This window comes from Haemorhous mexicanus, chromosome 1, assembly GCF_027477595.1.
Source record: "Haemorhous mexicanus isolate bHaeMex1 chromosome 1, bHaeMex1.pri, whole genome shotgun sequence".
Taxonomy (NCBI): Eukaryota; Metazoa; Chordata; class Aves; order Passeriformes; family Fringillidae; genus Haemorhous; species Haemorhous mexicanus.
The window spans coordinates 47564397-47582952 of record NC_082341.1 but is presented as its reverse complement, the minus strand read 5'-3'; the positions used below and the strand labels follow the sequence as shown (position 1 = coordinate 47582952).

Genomic DNA, 18556 nt, shown 5'->3' with positions numbered 1-18556 from the left:
ATTTTGTGAGAATCCCTAGCCTTTCCATTAATTTTGATTTATTGATTTTTATGAGCAGGAGCAGTGAGAAGCTCAGGCTTTGAGGAGGATCAGAGAGGCCAGTGCGTGTCGAGGTTATTGCCTTGTTTCGTGCTGTGATTTATACAGTGAAGGTACTGGCTGCATTCTTCTGCTTGGTGTTATTTTATTTCTACTCATCATTATAGTATTTCATGACTTAAAGACAAGTGCCCTCTGAGAATCTGTTCTGTTGTGTCTCTGGCGTTATTACAGGCTGAAGTTCTGATTATTGGAAGTACTGAGCCCTTGCAGCTCCAGTGGAATGAATGGAAGCTGAAGGTGCTCTGAAAATCACGCCTGAGGCATTTTGTTCTTCTGAAGGGATTGAGTTGTTCCTCATAAATATAGGTCCCTGCTTAGACTAATTCCCCCTTGGCTGCAAGTCCTTTGAAGTAAATGGAGTTTACTTGATTAGAATTAAACCTGTGCTCCAAATTTAACTCCCATCTTTGCCATGTAGCTGAAGAATTGATTAGATCTTAGTAAATCTGATGTTAAAATTAAGCTTCACTTTTGCTTTCTAAGTGGAATACTGCATGCTGGGAAACATCAGAAACTTTTTTTTTTTTTTTTTTTTTTTTTTTTTTTTTTTTTTTTTACGGTTCAGGTGATTCTGCACACAATTCATGTTCCTACAGCAGAGGCAACTGAACACACTGAAAGGGGACTTCTGTGGCTAGAAGAGGTACCAAGACCAAGTGTCTGCAGCTGGTGCAGAGAGTCAGCCAACCTGAGCCATTCACATCCTGCTGGACAGAGTCTTAATTCTAATTTGTCCAGTTCCAGTGAGAGAAAGCGGATGTCAGACAGTGACTCAGCCCTGGGAAAATGTGATTTATCCCAGTGCATGATAATTCTGCTGTTCTTGCACAGGAGGAAGTTTGCCTAAGTAGTGGCTGTTTGATCTGGAAGTAAGGAAAGATGATGCTGTTTAAGCATATGAGTGTCTGCTGGAAAAGTTCAAAGGAGCACTCATGAAGGGGGGAAAGGTGAAGCTGAGAGATTTGGGGACTAGGTATATGGAGAAAGTTATTCAGCTTGGCTTTTTTCTTTGCCTTTTTAAGAATATAGATATGCAACCTCCTGAAGTGGCCCTGCAAGTCATGGCAGAGCTTAGAGATTCTGTTCAGTCCTTGGCTAAAGAAAGGCCCTTCTCTACTCAGGTTGCTCAGATGTGTCCAGAAGTCAGCACTGCTTCTGTCCTTAGTTTTTGAAAAATCATTTTTTGCTCAAGGAAAATCACAGCACACTCCTGCTTCTCCATTTTGGGATCATCACTACAGTGCTCCTTGATTTTCTTACTTCCTTAAAGCCAGTATTTTATTAAAAATAAGGACGTTTGGGGATTGGTTTGTGATTTTGTTTGTTTGGTTTTTATTATGTTTGTCTCAGGTAAGGGATAGTTTATAGGAGATCCATTGCTTTTGATTCTGATTATTTTCGAAGAACAAATTTAATCAGTTATATTCTCATCTCTATATCTGACAACATTTTTCTTGTTACCTCTGTGCAATATGGTAGATCATCTGCTGTGTCAGCAGAGCTTCACATTTCAGTGTGTACATTGATCTAATCTTGTTTTGTGAGTGATGGGCCCTGGTGTTTGGTTCTCAGCAGGCAAGATGGACCATGCTGTTATAGCAGTGGGGAAGGCTCTTCTTTTGATGAGCTTCTTCCCTCTGTCTCTTTGTCCCAGAGTGAGCTACAAAACTGGGCGCAAACAACAAACATTGAGAGAATATTCAGGCAAACAGGTAATTGCTCCCTCTTCTTGCTGTCAGTCTCCTAAAGACCAGGGTCTATATTGTGTTTTGCTGTCTTTAAGACTGTAGACCAAGGCTGGCTTTTCACAGTAGTGTTTTGACATCCTTTGCTTCAAGAACTGGGATTTCACTCAAATACACTACTTTCTAAATTTCATGGTTGTATTTTACATTTATTTTTTGAAGCTCCTGCCTGTACATATTTTATTCCACCCCCCCTTGTTTTTCTGTTTTTAGCCAGTGAGACCTGCAACGATTTCCACCCCATGTTCTTCACCCATGACAGATCGTTTGAGGAGTTCTTCTGTATCTGCATTCAGCTTTTGAACAAGACATGGAAGGAAATGAGGGCAACTTCAGAGGACTTTAACAAGGCAAGAAAAAGGGCGGGGTGGGAATAACTGGGCAGAATGGTGAAACAATGCCATATATTCTTCCCTAGAGGCACAGGGATTTACTAATTCCCATTCTGCTGAAAGCCTAGAGATTTATCTCTTTGGATGCTTTGCACATTGGGATGCCAGCATTTAAAAAGTTATGGATAGAGGATGGGAGATGTAAGGAGGTTCATAGACCTTTTTCAGTCATGTTGCACTGCAGACTACGAGACTAAAATCCTGGCTTGAGGGGAAATTCTGCCTTTTTATGTTAGCAATATTATGCTGAAGTGCTGCAGCCTCCAAGGTTGTAAATAATGCAGAGAGAGTACTGCAGTGATAATTCTGTGCATCCCTTACATTTCATGTGAGCGCTAAAGTGATGAAATATTCAAGAATGGACACAATCATGACAGAGTGCTGTGCAGTTTAGCCTGATAAAACAAAAACAAAAAAACCACAAACAAACAGAAAAAACCAAACCACAAAAAAAAACCCAACCCAACTGATCAACAAAAAGAAAAAATCAAAAAGCCACAAGCAAACAAATGAACAAACCACAAAAAAAAAAAAAACAAAAAAAACAAACAAACAAAAAGCCTTCTCAAAACCAGTGAAATAAAAATTCAACCAAAACCTCCTCAGTAAGAATTCTGGAAGCTTTAGCCAATCTTCTGACACTCAAAAAAGCAATTAAGAACAGGTCTGTCTCAGTGGTCCCTAGACATCCAATTTTTACCCAATTTACCATGAGGCTGAACAGTATCTCTGGCATTTTCTAAGAATGGCAAACTCATGCTTTTATGGCCAGCTGTCATCCTTATTTTTATGGGGATCCTCTGGCTGGATCTTGAGCCTCGCTCTGGAAGCTGTTGGTTTTAGAACTGTTGGTTGGGAATGAAAAAGTGAGCACTTACAAGTGCTCTGAAGTCACCAGACTCAAATGTTATGTTAGAGTCAGTAGGAATGATCATGCCTGACTTTTAATTGGAACTGTCTAGTATTGAAGTGGTCCCAATGTCCATTTTCTACTTCAGAGTGCAGGTGAATTTTTAGGTCATAGTGAGGAATAACCTTTGTTGAGTTCCTTCACGCAAGTTAGTTGACAGCACCAGCAGAGCCCTGGCTAAAGAGAGAAAAGAAGTCCAATATGCACGCTGTTGTAGCCAGATTTGTTCTCACATGGAATTTCTGACATGCTTCTCCTCCCTAATGATCCAGGAACACAGAAGGAGCAGTAGCAAAATAATTCACTGAACTAAATGGAGTTGCTAAAATCAAGAGCTTAAAAAGTAACTTTATAAAGACTAATTCATAATATGTGGTTGTTTTAAATAAATGTATTAACAGCTGCCTATTACTTACAGGCCTTCTATCTCAGTAGAAGAAGGATTTGTCTACATAATTTCCCACAACTTGAGTTGGAAAATTATTAGCAATCCTAGGGAATTCAGATAAAGAATGGTTCCATTTCTGGCACCAGCCCAGGTCACCCTAAAAGGAAATCAAAGAAATTTACTTTGCAGTGTTAGGCATTGTTGTGGAGGTTCATAGGAGATCAGGGAGTTTTTTTGTCTGATTTGACTAGTTTGCTACTCGTGTTTTCTGTTGCTGATAGTCCTGCGACTTCACCTATCAGTTCTGTCAGGGTCAGTAACATTGGCATTGTGTCTTACTGCATGTGTCATTGAAGACATGGGCAATTCTTAACTCTGTGGGGCAAATCTGAAACATTTGCCATTGGGCTTACCAGGGTTTGTGTCTGGTGGTGGCAGTGTGCTGCATGATCCTGAACCCAGGATCTCTGCCTGCAGAAATCACTCTTGATTTTGTAACTGTTTCTGTATAGGGGAGGGAATGCTAAGCTCTTCAGTCTCTCATTTCTAACACTTCTCTAATTATGTTTTGCTTATCTAAATCCTTTCTTAGAGTCATAAGGAAATTCTTGTGCTCTTATCCACTTCAAATGACATGTGGTGATGATGTGAATTACTCAGCTGATAAACATCTGAAGGGATCTGTGAGTGAAGCAAACTGTGTTCTTGTGTGGGCTTGTGAAGCACTTGAGGGCTTGTGGGGGCTGACACGTTACATGGTGGCACCCAAGGTTTACCCGTCTGCTTGGTGGGAGACAGCAGCCAGTGCAGCCCATGGCTTTACCAAACTAAACACCTCCATTTTTCATCCTTACCTGGCAAGAGGTTTCGGTTAGTGTTAGTGTGCATCACAGCATGTTAGTGCTCTGTGTGCATCTTCCCTGCATGCTAAGGGTACCCATTTCTGTGTGGTCACTTTTGAAAACTTGGCAGGCAAGGGCCATGTGGGCCTGGGGAGCATTCAGCCTTTCCTTTCAGAGGTGAATAGGAAGAGACCAGACCTCACAAGATGCAGTAATTTCCTTGTGTGAAAAAAAAAAAATAAAATCTTCCATCTTCTCTTTGTGTTACTATTTTTCAGTTTCAAGAACTTGATTGTCATGGTAGTGTATGAAACACCACTTTGTTATGGTTTACTATCCCCCTGCCTGATGGAATAATTTTATTCTTTTCTCTTTCCCTTCCTTCCTTAAAACCTCCAAAACAAAATTAGACACTTCAGTATATTGATTGGTAACTCTTGAGACCTGGACATTCTGCTAAAAAATCTAGACTGCTTCTTTTGATATTTAATCATAATTGAAGAAAAGGAACTTTTTAGTTTAATTTCAAACTTTTGATTAATCACAGTAACTTGTACATTGAAGGTCTGTAGGAGGTCTGTGTGCACATAGAGGAAATTATTTCCTCCTCTTTGAATAGGGGAATGACAGGGACTAAAAGAAGCGAGGTGATTGAATTTCCCCTCAGGTTTTAGTGCCAACTCTCAAGGGTTCTTTAAGGTGCATATTAAGACTTCCTTTTAGTAACAAAATGGCATACCGTGCCATCGTGGTTCTTCAGTTTATGGTGTGGAGATTCCACATAGATTTGTTAATTTTTAAAGTTTCAAAAATAATTAAAGCAGCACTTTGCTCACAGTTGGAAGAATTTTATGGTATTTTAGTGAGACATTTATGATCTCATGCTTTACCCAATTCTTATTCATTAAAAGACACACATCTTGTCAACTCTTGCATGAGAAAAAGTCCTTTGATGTCTATGGTCATAGTATGACACTGTCAGACCTAAAACCTTTTTTTCAGTCTGTCTATGTACTAGTAGACGTCTCAATAGAATAATTCAGACAGGCAGCTAAGCTTATATTATGCCTTCGTTACATTTTAAGGCATGCATAATTCATGTTTTGTGAGTTTCCTAGAGAAATTAAGACGCAGTTGTATAGATAGACATGCAAGTGGCAACAATTCCATTTGAAACTTTTTTGTTTTTATTTGAGCCTACAGATGATCAAAGGACACTTTACAAGTTTCTCCAAAGTCATTTGTGAGCAGGCAGCGTGGTTTATGGCTTTGAAAATATAATCTCTGAGCTTTACATACTTCTACATGTTGTATTAAAGCAGAAGAAAGTGTTGTGTATTGATTTTTGGAGTCAATGCCAACTGTAAGAAAGCTGGCCGAGTTATCTCACATCCAGCATCTAGAAACCTTCAGCAGCAGCCTGCCCATTTAAGTAGATGCCCCTCAGTCAGATTGCCATCTCGTAGGGACCACCCGGCACTCTGCTCAGGGTAATCAGACTCTGCTGCCACACAGACTGAGAAGTGCTTAAATTGGTTTGGGGTTTATTGGTTTTTTATAACAAAATGATAGGTGGAATTCAAAGTACCCACCGGACAGCAAAATTCCTCCCATGGGGCCATGGGAGCATACTCCCAAAGGAAAAGTTTTTGTTGATCCCCACTAGATGTACTTTAGTAAATGCACCTGGATTGCCCTAATGTGGATTTACACTGTGATTGCTATCTCTTTAGTGGTCTTCTTGTAAAGTACACATATTGTTTCTTGGGATTCAAGGGGACAGCAAGTAGGACATTGTATAGAGGACAAGATTGTCCTCTTAACTCTGTTTTCCAGAGAGTTCAGTCAGCTGCTTTTCATAGGTTTGAAGTTCACATGCTAATAGGAGGAAGGGTGAGCAAATGGATTATTTTAATTGCAGCCAAAACTTGTCTTATTCAACGTGCAGAACAGAATGAGAAATTTGCTAATTCTGTACCTAGTGTTGTACCATCTTAAAAAAAGGGGATTAAGAATAAAAATAACTGCTTCCAGTCCCAGTGTGGAAGGAAAAAGACACATTTTTTTTTTTACTTGGCTAGCAGGGTGTTGAAGCTACATTATAGAGAAAGGGCACAATGTGGCTACTTTTATTAGTCTTTGAATAGTTGTTGGGCTTTAGATGATCAAAAATGACTGCTCATAACAAGATGCAGATTATCATTCCAATGTGGCTAAATTTAATTTGGAGGAACCAAAACTGAAAAAATTGTAAGTACTGTGATATAAGGTACTTGAAAACAAAATCCACTGTATTCACTAAAACTACAGGTTTGAGGAATAGGAAAGTGGGATAAGGTTGGCTAATGATGCTGCCAATGCATTTTTATTCTTACTTAGAGATTTAGTTAATTTGCCCTTTGGACATGTGTTTGAAATCATCATGGTATAAAACACGAGCTTTTAAACATTTTGTGGAAACATATTTTGTAATAAGAATATGTAATAATATCACATAATATAGAAGAAAAGAAGAAAATACTTTGTAATAAGAAAAATATTCTCAGAAACCTCAAAAAACTGGTTTCAGCATTCAGCTAGTATCCATTTCACAGTGGCAACCCACTGAGGAACTGCCCATGTGGTATCTGGCTATTTCAGGGACACACCAAGCTGCAGCACTGGATCCCCCTGCAGCAGGGGGGTCTGCTCAGCAAGATGATGAAACGTGTCACTGACAGGCATGCACATAACAAACTGCCTTTGTGGTGATCAGAAGAGTAGACATTGTTCACAGCAGCAACAGATGCAAACAATAAATGCCCTACGTGAGTCCTGTAATTAAATAGCAAAGCAAACACAGAGGCATTTGATAACCACAAAAGATGTTTATGGCTCATGCTCAGGCTCTGCGAACATTTTTCCTTGCTCACTGACAAGATAACAGAAAAGGTAACCAGGCGTAACATAAAAATGAAAAATACCATTTCCTTCCTCGGTGGAGGTTTCTCAGCTTCTCTGGTGCTGTTGTGTTTTTGGCAGCTGTAGGGATGAATAACTGGGGAAGGCTGGGTTTGAAATATGACTAAGTGTTAAAGGACAGGCTCTTAGGAAGCAAACTTGTGTGAGCTGTGGTTTGTGTGAAAATGTGTGGTGGGCCAAACCCACTATCAGGTAATGTGAGTTACCCATGAGGAAGCAAAGGCTTAGGGGGTCATTTTGAAAGGGTCAGAGCAACAATGTGGCAGAGGAGTTGTCACCAGCTTTGCTGGGTCCACTGCAAACTGCGGAGACTCGAGGAGCAGACTCGCATAGCTCTTGTCCAAAATGCCCCCTCCGGCTGCAACCTTGTGGTCCTAATGCTAGTCCTTGCCATGGCAGCTCTGTGCCTGACCTGGAAGTGATAGGGCTTTGCCTCACTCCTGTGGGAGCAGCAGGTCCCCAGCAAGCTCAAGTGATCCCCTCTAGTGACATTAACAACATTCTGCACTTTTCTGCTCCTTGCCGGCTTGGCCAGTCTTGATAAACCACACTTAACAGGAAGGAGGCAAAGGCACCCAGAGCTGAGGTGCCTTGGCAGTGAAGCAGCTGCGGGGTCAAAATCAGAACCAGGATATCTGGCCACTTGCTCCAGCCTCCTCCATCGCCTTGCCACAGATGCAGTAGCAGCTCCAGCCCCAAAGGGGTGCTTTCCTCTCTCTATGCCACTCTTTCCCTTGACCCAGCTGCAAGGGACGCTTGGAGAAGGACTGCAAATGGTAGCTTCAGAAAATGAAAGAAGCATTACCTCAAACAAGAGAAACAGTAATTAAGACAAACTTGAAAGTAAAATCCTTTGGTCAGTCTTTAAACATGTTTGTCACCTCCTTTTCAATGCACTGAAAGAAGAAAGGAAAGGGATGGTAAATAGCTCTTCACAGATGCCTTCCAAAGCTTTATTGTTTTCCTATGGGTCTGAAGCAGATGAATTTAACTTCTTTTGGGAGAAGCTTTGGAAGGCTGTTTTGTTTGGATTTTACTGTTGGGAAATACCAGGCTAGTGGAATGATTGCACCTCTCTGTTAGCTTTATTGAACCTTCCCTTGAGAATGCTTTGTTTATATCACTCAGGGATATTGCAAATAAATTATTCTCATATAGAATGAATTCAGTATTCCCCAGGCTGGGGCAGATTAGCACAAATTAAATCCCACATTTTCACACCTGAGGCCAATAGCACTTTATTAAATTTTATTGGAAACAGATAATTGCTATAAATATATTGTATCATTAATTGTGAAATGCATGAATTTATAAAAAAATTTGTGGCAATTAACATTTTGCAAGTCTGCTGCATAGATTACAGAGAAAATGAGACTTTTTAATTGAAGAAATTACTCCCTTCAAATATAATACAAATATTTTAGAAAGCATAATTTGGGTGCAGAAAAATTTTCAGGTCTATTCCATCAATAACCTCTTCCTTCAGAATAGTGTTTTTAAAACAGTGCAGTTGAATGTGATGCAGAGAGAGCCTGCTTAAGACCTTTCCCTAGCATTTGGTCAGTGTTCCCTCTATGCTTTTTGTGGCCTAGATATTCCAAATGTATGCCTTCATCAGCTGCTCACTTAGGAATGGCTCTGCTTTGTCTTCTCCATCTCTGTGCATTTATCTCCACCTGTCAGATCTCCAGATGAGTCCCATAGCACTCATCTGCTGCTCCTGGCTGCAGGAACCTGAGAAGGGGTGTTTAAGATGCTGAAGAGGCATCTTTCCATTTACTGAGGCACCAGTCTGTAAAAATCAGATTTAAGTATTCATACCCCAAATAATCAGGGCTGTCAAGCTCAAAAGAATTGAACAGTATCACATTTTTAAATCTAGATGGTTGCGTCCTTCTGAAAAATTTTCAGTCTGAACTAGCATTGTCAAGAATGCAAATACATTTAAAAAACTAATTTGTGAAAATTAAGCACTTAGACTGCATAATGAAGCAGTCTAACTTGCCCTTTTTCTGCACTTTGTAGCTTATGAACTATTTTTCTAGTTCAAAGACATTTTTCATTTGAAACAGTGTCTTTACTATTTTTTTTCTTTGCCACAAGGCTTTGGAAGTCTTTAGTAGTAGGGTCATATCCAGTTACAGATGAACAGTCCTTCTCCAGTGATCACATATGCGAAGATTTCATGAAGGGCATAGCCTTAAAAGGAAAATAATTTTCAAGCTTGATTTCTGTCCATTTATATGCCTGGATGGGTGCACCAACAAAGAGATGGATTCTTCAAGCCAAAAATCAAGGTAAGGGAACAACATCTCAACAAAACATTTGTTATTTAAAACAAGAAAATAGTGTGTTAGTGTAATCCATTCCTTGGCCAGCAGCTTGTCTTGTCCTTTCCCTAGTGTTGAAAGACTGTTGGTTTCAGCAGTGGAATCTCTCATTTGTGGAAAGCCTAGCCATTGTAGGCAGAGGGGATTTTATCCCCCAGATTTCTAGCAAAGTCTCTGTGTTACTGTAGAATACATGCAGGTCTGTGTAACACCCTGGAGATGATAATTTTTAAAGCTGCTGGTACTTCATACTTTCAAAGCACTCTTCATTTTCATCTCAGTGGGTGCTGATCAAACCAATAAACTTTCTCAGCCTTCAAAAAGATGACTGAGTGGAAAGCCCTAAAACCAGAGAAGAAACACTGAGTGTAGGTTATCTGTGCTAACCGCTCTTTTTCTACTCCACAGAAACCTTTTCCACTGGAAAAAAAATGCCTCAGTTGCATATCGAGTGTGTTAGTCATGAAGGGAAAGGATATAACCTAACTGGAACTGTCACCAAAACAGCATATTTTGTGATATTGCCCCTGTCATTCCTGTCTAAAAGGGTGTATAATAATCAGATCCCAGGAACCACTCTTGTCTCTGTATTTTTATTTATTCTTTCTAGGATGTGTTTTTGTAGTACAGTTAAATCAGAGGTGCATGGCATATGGCTTTTTGCTGCATGAATTGCTGCTGATGTGAATGTCAGTGGGCATATAATACCAGATTTTCATTTTGTGAATCACAATGCATGGAATTCAGCCCGAGCTCCCCAGACTACAGACCTTATTATAGGAAAATAAAAAAGGGAAGGAAGGGGGGAGAGGTGATGTCTCGGATATTTTGTTTCAGTTGAAATGAGGTTATCGTGATGAATGATGCAGCTGACAATGAGATTTTTATAGCCTCTCTTGGAGTAGCAGAAGAGCTTGTATTATTGTTGGTTTGCTTTAAGTAATTGTAATCTAAGTAGCACAGTGGTTGAAAAGAGCAGCAGAAATCTTTCATATGTGTCTCGTAAGCAAAGCCAGGGTGCTTATTTGTTTTTGTCTCATCTGTCCTTATACAGATGTCATGCATTGTTTGCATCTTACATCTCATGTATTGTCTTGATTGAATATGTCAGTCACCATTAAAGAGGCGTTTGCCAGTCAGTGGCTGCTGCTGCCTGTCTCTATTATTAGCACATGAGGTAACTGGCCAGCATCTGACAAGCTGATCCTGCTACCCATGCACCTGTGTAAATTAAGGTTGGCTGTGATAGAGGCAGATGGGTGGGAAGGCTGCTGGAAGAGCATGAGAGGGAAGGAAAGGATGGTGTGTGGGTGCAGATGGGCTCTCCTCTCCTCTGCTTTACCCACATCAGCTACCTCAATCCATATCCACACCATGGACACTGAGCCAACACAGGTACCTGCTCTGCTGGCTCTATGTGGGTTACCTTTATTAGGTGGTCACAGGTTAACCTGGACCTTGGTGTGCTAATGTGAGCTGTCCTCAAATTCCCAGACGCTACATGAGAGGGAAAGTGGAGGAGGTGAGGGGTTTAGCACATCCTTTCTGAAGGCAGTGTTGAGTTTTGCCCCACATAGCATTTGGCCTTGAGACCACAGCAGAGGCAGCTGTTATTTGGGATGGTAGTGAAGCTTAGACATGTGAACTTGGGTTCTGCCACATTTCCACTGAGAGCTAAATAGCTTACTGGGGGATGGAAGGTGCTGTGTGTGCCTCTGAAAGTGGTAAGGCTCTTTTTTATTTGCCCTTTTCCCTCTTCACTGTAAATTTGAATAGTATGCAAAAAATCTTGTGGATTTATTGATGACTAAAATGTAATTTATTGGGAGGTTCCATCCCAGTTCCTCAAGTTGCTTTTATATGTTGGTCATGGTAAGCAGAGAAGCAAGGCCCCCAGTAATACATATGAAAGCTGAGGAATATCGCCTTAAAAGCTGAGCACAGGAATGGAGACAGATTTGATCCCATGAAAGTATATCAACCCAAACAATGGGGAGAGGTGAAGAAACAAATATCAGAATCCTTGAAAAAGACATTTGTGTAGATGATTAAAGATCTTGCCATGTCAGCTGAAGATTTTTGTGCCATGGCCATGAAACTGAAATGCTTAAGAACCAATCCTTGCATCAAGAATGTCAAGTCTGCTTCTAAAAGACTTCTGTGAAAGTATCTGGAAAAGCAGCTTTCACGCATGCTTTGAATTTTATGGCAATTTTTTTCTCTGAAGACTTGTCTTCAGATTCCAAGCATCAGTTTTCTGTCTCAGGGAAACTGATCAGAACCTCAGCAGGAAGAGCTTAAAAATTGCAGCTCTATCCATTTTGCTTGACTAGTACATACTGCCTAGAACTTTTGTTGTACTTAACCAAGAGCCCAAAGGAAACCACAGACCTCATCATATCATTGTTACATTGTCAGCCTCTTCAGAAGCAATTGACCAGCCCTTCATAGTGAAAATAACATCTCTAAAGTCACCAAGTGGAAAAATGAAGCATCTTTGTTTTTGTAAAATCAGATGTGTGAGATAAAGAATGTAATCTCATACCTGTCAAGATTCTGAGATTCTTTCCAAAAACTCATTTTTATGTAAGCTAGGTTTCTGGAAATTGTTAAAGGACTGTTGCCTTCCCTGGGGATCTGGAAATTGTTAAAGGGCTGCATTCTTTCAAGTGATTTTCTTTTTTGATCTTATTGTCATATAACTGATACTTCTTCTTCACTTTAAGGCCCCTATGTGGTTTTTTGTTTTTTTTTTTTCCAAAGCTAGGACTGGATGTAGCAATCTTACTGAATTTCTCTCTCTGTTCCTTTACCTTCTCTCCATAATCAGTGCTCCAATCTTCAACAGCATTTATTCCCCCAGACTTACTTTCCACCTGCCCTCTTCCCTTGGAACAATGGCATGCCTCATAGTATGTCCACCTGCCTTAAGGAGGGTGTTAATGGCTTTTCTCATTTTCTAGCTGGGGACACCCACTGACTGCTTTGGGCAGCCACCATTGTCAAGACATCAGAGAAGACCCTTTCAGGTCATAGAATATTGGAAGCTAGTTTTTGGAGCCAGGATGGGTGTTACTGGCAGCTATGTATTTTCAGCAGTGGTAGAAAGCTGAAGGCCGCTGTTAAAATTGTAAAGTCAGAATTACATGCACACATGCATTTCTTCTTCCTAAAAATTGATCCATGCAGACAAAAAACTCTTACCTCAGAAGCAGTGGTATAAATACAACATATTAATAATGATGGCAGAGAGCAAGATACTCTTTTATCTAGCCTAATTCTGCACACAGTAGACTTCAAAGTTTAATTTACTTAGAGAAAAGAACTGTCTCCATCAATCTGGGAGATGGACTTCAGGTAAAAGATATTTTATGTGTGCGGCTTGAAAATGGATTCAGTTATATACATGGCCTGAATGGCCCTTTGCTGTGTAAAATCTTTAAAGTACCAGGCAAAATCTTTAAACTGGTGGCTCTACTTTAGGAGAAAAGAAAGAAAATATCTCCATAAAACTCATTTACCTTTGCATGGGTTAAGGGTGTTTTATTACTTGATGCTTTTCAGCTCCAGAGAACAGGATGTTTCATAGCTGCTCAATTTGCTGTAGTTATTATAATTTGAAAGAGTTTGATGATTCTAATTTCCTTCTCTATGCTTCTTGATTTTAGTACTAGAGTAACACTTCAGTATCTTGTATTGATTTTTATGATGGCCAGGGTTTTGATTTTAATTTCTGCTGATATTTTCTTTGATACTAAAAGCTGAGAATGGGTGACTGGCAAAAGAAAATTGAGGATTCAGAAATGCTAATTTCATGTTTTACAAATATCGTTGTAGGTGCTTGCTTGTAGGATGGTCTCTGGGCTGATGAGTACCATGAATCACCAGTGCACCCTTGTGTGGTGTGGACTAACTGCACACTGGCTTGCATTAGCTAAAGCACAGCCAGCATGGCAGAGGAAGGGATTATTTCCCCCAGTGTGGCCTTTATGAGGCAGCAACTGGAAGACTGTGTCCGGTTTTCTCTCCTAGAAATGGGAGAAACTGATGAAATAGAGCTAGTTCAGCAAAAGTCTACCAAGATGATTAAGGAGGATGGAGCATGTGGAGTTCAAAGGGAATGTGAAGGAACCAGGTTTGTTCATGCTGGAAAAGGCTGGATTCAGGGTGGATCCAGTTGTACCTTCTGCCATTGTTAGAACAAGAAGGATGAGGAGAAGATGCACACCCTTCAGAAGTACACAGAGATAGAAGAGAATAGAAGTCACAATGAAGAAAACTGTTAGTATGTAACGATAAAACACTCCTGACTATGGAAACTTGTGCAGCTCTTACACCAGTTGCATAGAGAGATTATAAAATCTTTATCCCTGGAGAAAAACAAAACTTGCCCGGAAATGCCCTGAGGAACCTGACTTAAGTATGAAATTAGCTTTGCTGTGTCTGCAGAACTCAATGCCTAGAACTGTCTAGCAACCTAAATTATTTTGTAGTTTTATGGGTAAAAACTACTTTCTCATGCAGTAGAATATCCTATCCAAATAGGAAGAAGTGGTAATTCATGTCATTAATCATCATTGAAACAAATTCAGATGGAGCATCAGCCAAGCTCATAAATTTTTCCTAATGTTAAATAAAGCATAAAAGATCATTGTGATAGATTCCATGGCCCCTTTAAGAAGTCAGGCTTTTCCCATTAACTGCGGTGATCCCTTTAAAGTGGTTTTCACTTATCTTAGCTCTTACAGCTGAGCTGTTACTACTCAGGGGCATTCAAGCCCCTTCAGAAACATGATGTTGAAAGCATTTCTTCAAAATTTTCTTGCCAACATTTACAAAGGTATGTTTTACTAAAGGGTTACAACTGGCTATATGGGAGCATAGCTGACATGGTAACTTCTCTAACCACAGTAACTCGTTAGATCATTTGAACCCTAATACTTAAAGCAGGCAATGTGTGTAGAAGTTGCAGAGCCATGTTTGGCTGCTAGTGGATTGGCTTTGGGGATGCTTGCTGTTTGTGGCTGCCTGTTTGGGTTTTGGTTTTTTTTTTTAAGTGCTTATCTTATACCAAAACCTTGCTTTTGCTAAAGCTCCGTTGCTTACAGGTTCTAGCTTCAGGTGCAAGCTGTCGTTTCACCATCCCAGGAAGTTTCAGGTAATTCTTTTAAGCACAGATTTATGACCAAAAGGAGAACACCATTTAAATTGACAGAATATGCAAAGGGTAAATAAAAAAGGAGAGCTGAAAGGTGATGTTAAGTGATTTTTAGTAGGATAACAAGGATGTATAAATGATGTCTTCCTGCATGTTGCCTGAAAAGTTAGTGGTAGAGATGGGAACTTAGCCCACATGTCATTTGTCAGTGCTTTGACAACAGGACAATTATATCTTAGTTTCTTTTCTTGTATGATACACAATTCTGTTAGCAAGGAGACAGTTTATTTCCCCTCTGTGGTGGAAGCATCTTCCACATTAAAGCAAAATATTTACCCTTTGTTTACATCCTTTAAAGGTTAAAGTAATTAAGTGGTTAGATGCAGTGTTTGCTGCACCTTTGGTGTCAATGGCTAAAATGAAAATGTTTGGTAATTTGAGACAGTAACAAGAAGGATGAGGATAAACTGAAGAGATGGCATTCACACTGTCTTTTTATGCACAATCTCTCATGCACACTTAGTAAAAATTTGAGAGCAATTATGAGAGAACCAGAGCTGCCAGAAATAGGTTTTTTCCCCTCTCTCTTGAAATGACCAGAAAGAACGCAGTCATAAATGACAAATTTAATAATCCACCAGTATTTACCAGTATGTGCACACGTGAGCACAGAGTTGGCAATGCTTGCCAAGGCAAACCAGGGCACATTGTGCCAACAGTTAGCCCAGCACTGCAGCTGGCTTTGTGGGGGTGGGCTTCTGTGGCTGCCACAGGAGTTAGAGATGCTCTGTATTTGGCAGAAAGTAAGACAGGACCTTGAGTATAGAAACCTGTATGTTCGTGGTGCCTGGCTCCATCACAAAGCAGCAGTGCTAGTATTGCCAAGGAGAGACTATGCCTTGGCCTTTCTGGAAAAATGTTCCCCACTGTCCAGATGTGAAAATTAGTTTCTGGCTAACACAGAAATGTTGAGTGCCACTTGAAAGGACAACAGCTCAGGTGTGGAAGGCAGCCAGACCTCACTGCAGGCTGTGGCTCGGGTAGAAAGGTTGTCCACAGTGACAGTATTAAAAAAAAGAGTTATTAAAAAGCTTCCAAAAGAGTTGCATCCTACAAAGCAAAGCTATTCTGATTAAACTGATAATTTTAAAATAAAACAGCTTCAGAGAAACCAAGAAAACCAGCAAATCCCTTCTCTCTGTTTTTCCAGATAGTACAAAGTGTTATTAAAAAAAAAAAAAAAAAGGATGTTAAAAATCTATTTATAAATTAAAAGAAGAAAAGCAGGCAAAAAATTGTACAAGCAGCATTAAGCTGCAAAAATTTTCCTTGGACACATTGCAGTACCTTTTCAAAGCAGCATATGGGGTTTATTCTGGTGACTCTAATTTTAACATGAATGGGAGTCACGTGGAATACTCCTGGCATACGGCTTTGAAAATATATCCCTGCATGATTAAGGAAGACTGAAATATTTTTAAACGTCTATTTTTATTTATTTTAAAACCAATTCTGAAATTTTTTTAAAGGAAAGCATTAATGGAATGAAAATGGTCCAATCCTGAACAAAGCAGTAATGTAACAGGTAGAAATACTACTGGCCTAGCACTGTAGATATGTTTGTGTTTCAGAGGCTGGGTAATGAAGAGCGAGGAAAGCTTGGAGTTTGTACCCACTGTTGCAACTGCCCCTGCCTTGCTTGACCTTTATGAATTTGTCTCTTCACTTGGAGAATGAAGTAATCATTCCTCCCACCATGTGCAAAGAGCAGAGGGTTCAGCAAAGACAGTACAAGGTGGGACTTGTCTCTGCAATGGCAATTGCCATGTGGCAGTATTGATAGCATCTTCAGCTCGGGGATGATCAAGCCTGAAGAAATATGTACTCTGAAGATCAATTAGAGAGAGTCTCATTAGCGGGAAGAAAGTTCTGAGCAGATGCAACAGCCCTGACAAAGTGAGGCAGAACGCTGATAGAGCTGGGCCTGGTGTGTGGGCTGAATGTGAAGCAGGGTTGCTGCAGGGAAGTTCAGAGAGTCCTTTCTGACAGCTGGTCCTTCCCACCATCTTCAGAGAAAGCAGTCTTAACAGCTTCTTGAAATGTTTTGAAAAGGATAAGACAGAAAATGTCCATAAAACCATATTGATGAATACAGACATGAGCATAGTGAGGAGTATGGACAGTCATCTGGTGTCCTTGTAAAGATGCCGAGAAAGAGGAAGAAGTTTCTTTTCATTTTCTAATACTTTTTTTTTCCTCACTTTTTTTAAACAGAGAATGAAAGGTTAATTTTTATAACTTTAGTTTTGTGGAGGCTGCTGCTTCAGTGCTTGAGGATCTCCTCTGATTGTTTGCAGTACCTTACTGCCTGTCTGACTAAAATTTATCTATCTTGACATCAGAGGCAAGTGAAAAAGGAAGTTGCCTGCCTTTTATTCTTTTCACGAAATCTTCACCAGTGATATCATGATGCTGAGCTCACCTGTCCTTTTTATCTATTGACTTTGAGTGGAGTTTCTCTGGTCATTCCAACAGAGTTGCCACTTTCCAGACTTAAACATGACATGAAACAGGCAGCATAAAGAAAGAGTATTTATGCCAGCTTTATTTAAGCAGGAGACTTCATTTAAGCAAGGCTATTTATATAGTGAGGTTATTTATGCTGCATTTGGCTGTGAATGGGCGTGTGTGGGCATGCTTCTGTTGTGCATGCGACACGTGTTTGGGGTATGTATATTTGGCTGCACATTCTCATGTACAGGGATTGAAAAAGTGGCTGTTAGTGTCTCTGAGAGGGGGATGTTTGCAAAGCCCAGCTCGGGGAGACGTTGAAATCCTCGGGAACAGATGCCTGCTGCCAGAGGCTGACACAGAATAGAAGATAGAAGCATCAGTAGCTCATTTTGTGCACTCTGAATTACCTTATGAGGGTGTGGATGGAGGATATTGCCCTTTCTGAAGCTAAGTGCAGGCTTGCAATAGCTCCATGGTAAACAGCCCTAACTGTTCATTCAGCTTATGTGAGCATTCCTGCATGAGGTGGAAGCAAACAGAACACATTCTTCTCAGGAAAATTTGTTGTGTGCTTGCTGGACCTGGAAACTGGACTTGTGTTTTTCTGTTCTTCACATTAGCCGTAGTCTTGGCAATCCCTTTCTGCACCACCAGAGCCTTCTGACGCTTATTCTTCCATGCAAGCCTGGAATGCAAAAGAAGTGCTAAGGAAAACATGAATTGGCTCTCATCAGCAGCTATTAAAATAATAGTCTGAAGATCCTTCAGCAGCAACTGGGAAGATGAACCAAGGCAAAGATAGCTCTGTATTTGAGTTGTTTTCAGTGTACTCTTTCTAAACATCATCAACTAGCATTGTTAGTCTGGCCTTAAAGGTGCACAGTCACAGCAATACAGTTCTCTCTGAAATCTGCTGGGTGTCTGATTGTTACTCTTAAATAACATACAGCAGAAGCTTTTAAAATTAAAACACACACATAGAAAACTCTTTTCAATAAAAATCTCATTTCTTTTTCCAGAATGCCTAGACAAGTAAATACTGGGTTTATAGAAATCCAGAGACATTTGCTAGCATCATCCATTGTGACAGTCTTAAGGGTCTATTGGATAAAACCCAAAGCCCCTGCTTCAGGTCTCACACTACTAATCTCTTCTCCATTAGCAAGGGAGAGCATGAGTTTTGTGTGAACAGATTTAATCTTCCTGTGCAGCAG

The 18556-nt window shown here is 40.1% G+C and overlaps 1 protein-coding gene across 7 annotated transcripts in view; it reads left to right on the top strand.

Annotated features, from left to right (window-relative positions):
- ELMO1 (engulfment and cell motility 1) overlaps positions 1-18556 on the top strand; it is a 303565-nt gene that overhangs the window by 197836 nt on the left and 87173 nt on the right. For 5 of the 7 annotated variants that reach the window (XM_059848786.1, XM_059848795.1, XM_059848803.1 and 2 more), the window contains one exon: positions 2061-2197. The exons of 1 other annotated variant lie outside the window; for it this stretch is intronic. In XM_059848786.1, the coding sequence (XP_059704769.1) occupies positions 2061-2197 (137 nt within the window). Of the gene's footprint in view, positions 1-131; positions 153-2060; positions 2198-18556 lie in introns of those variants that run through there. One more of the 7 variants, XM_059848821.1, reaches the window with a different exon arrangement.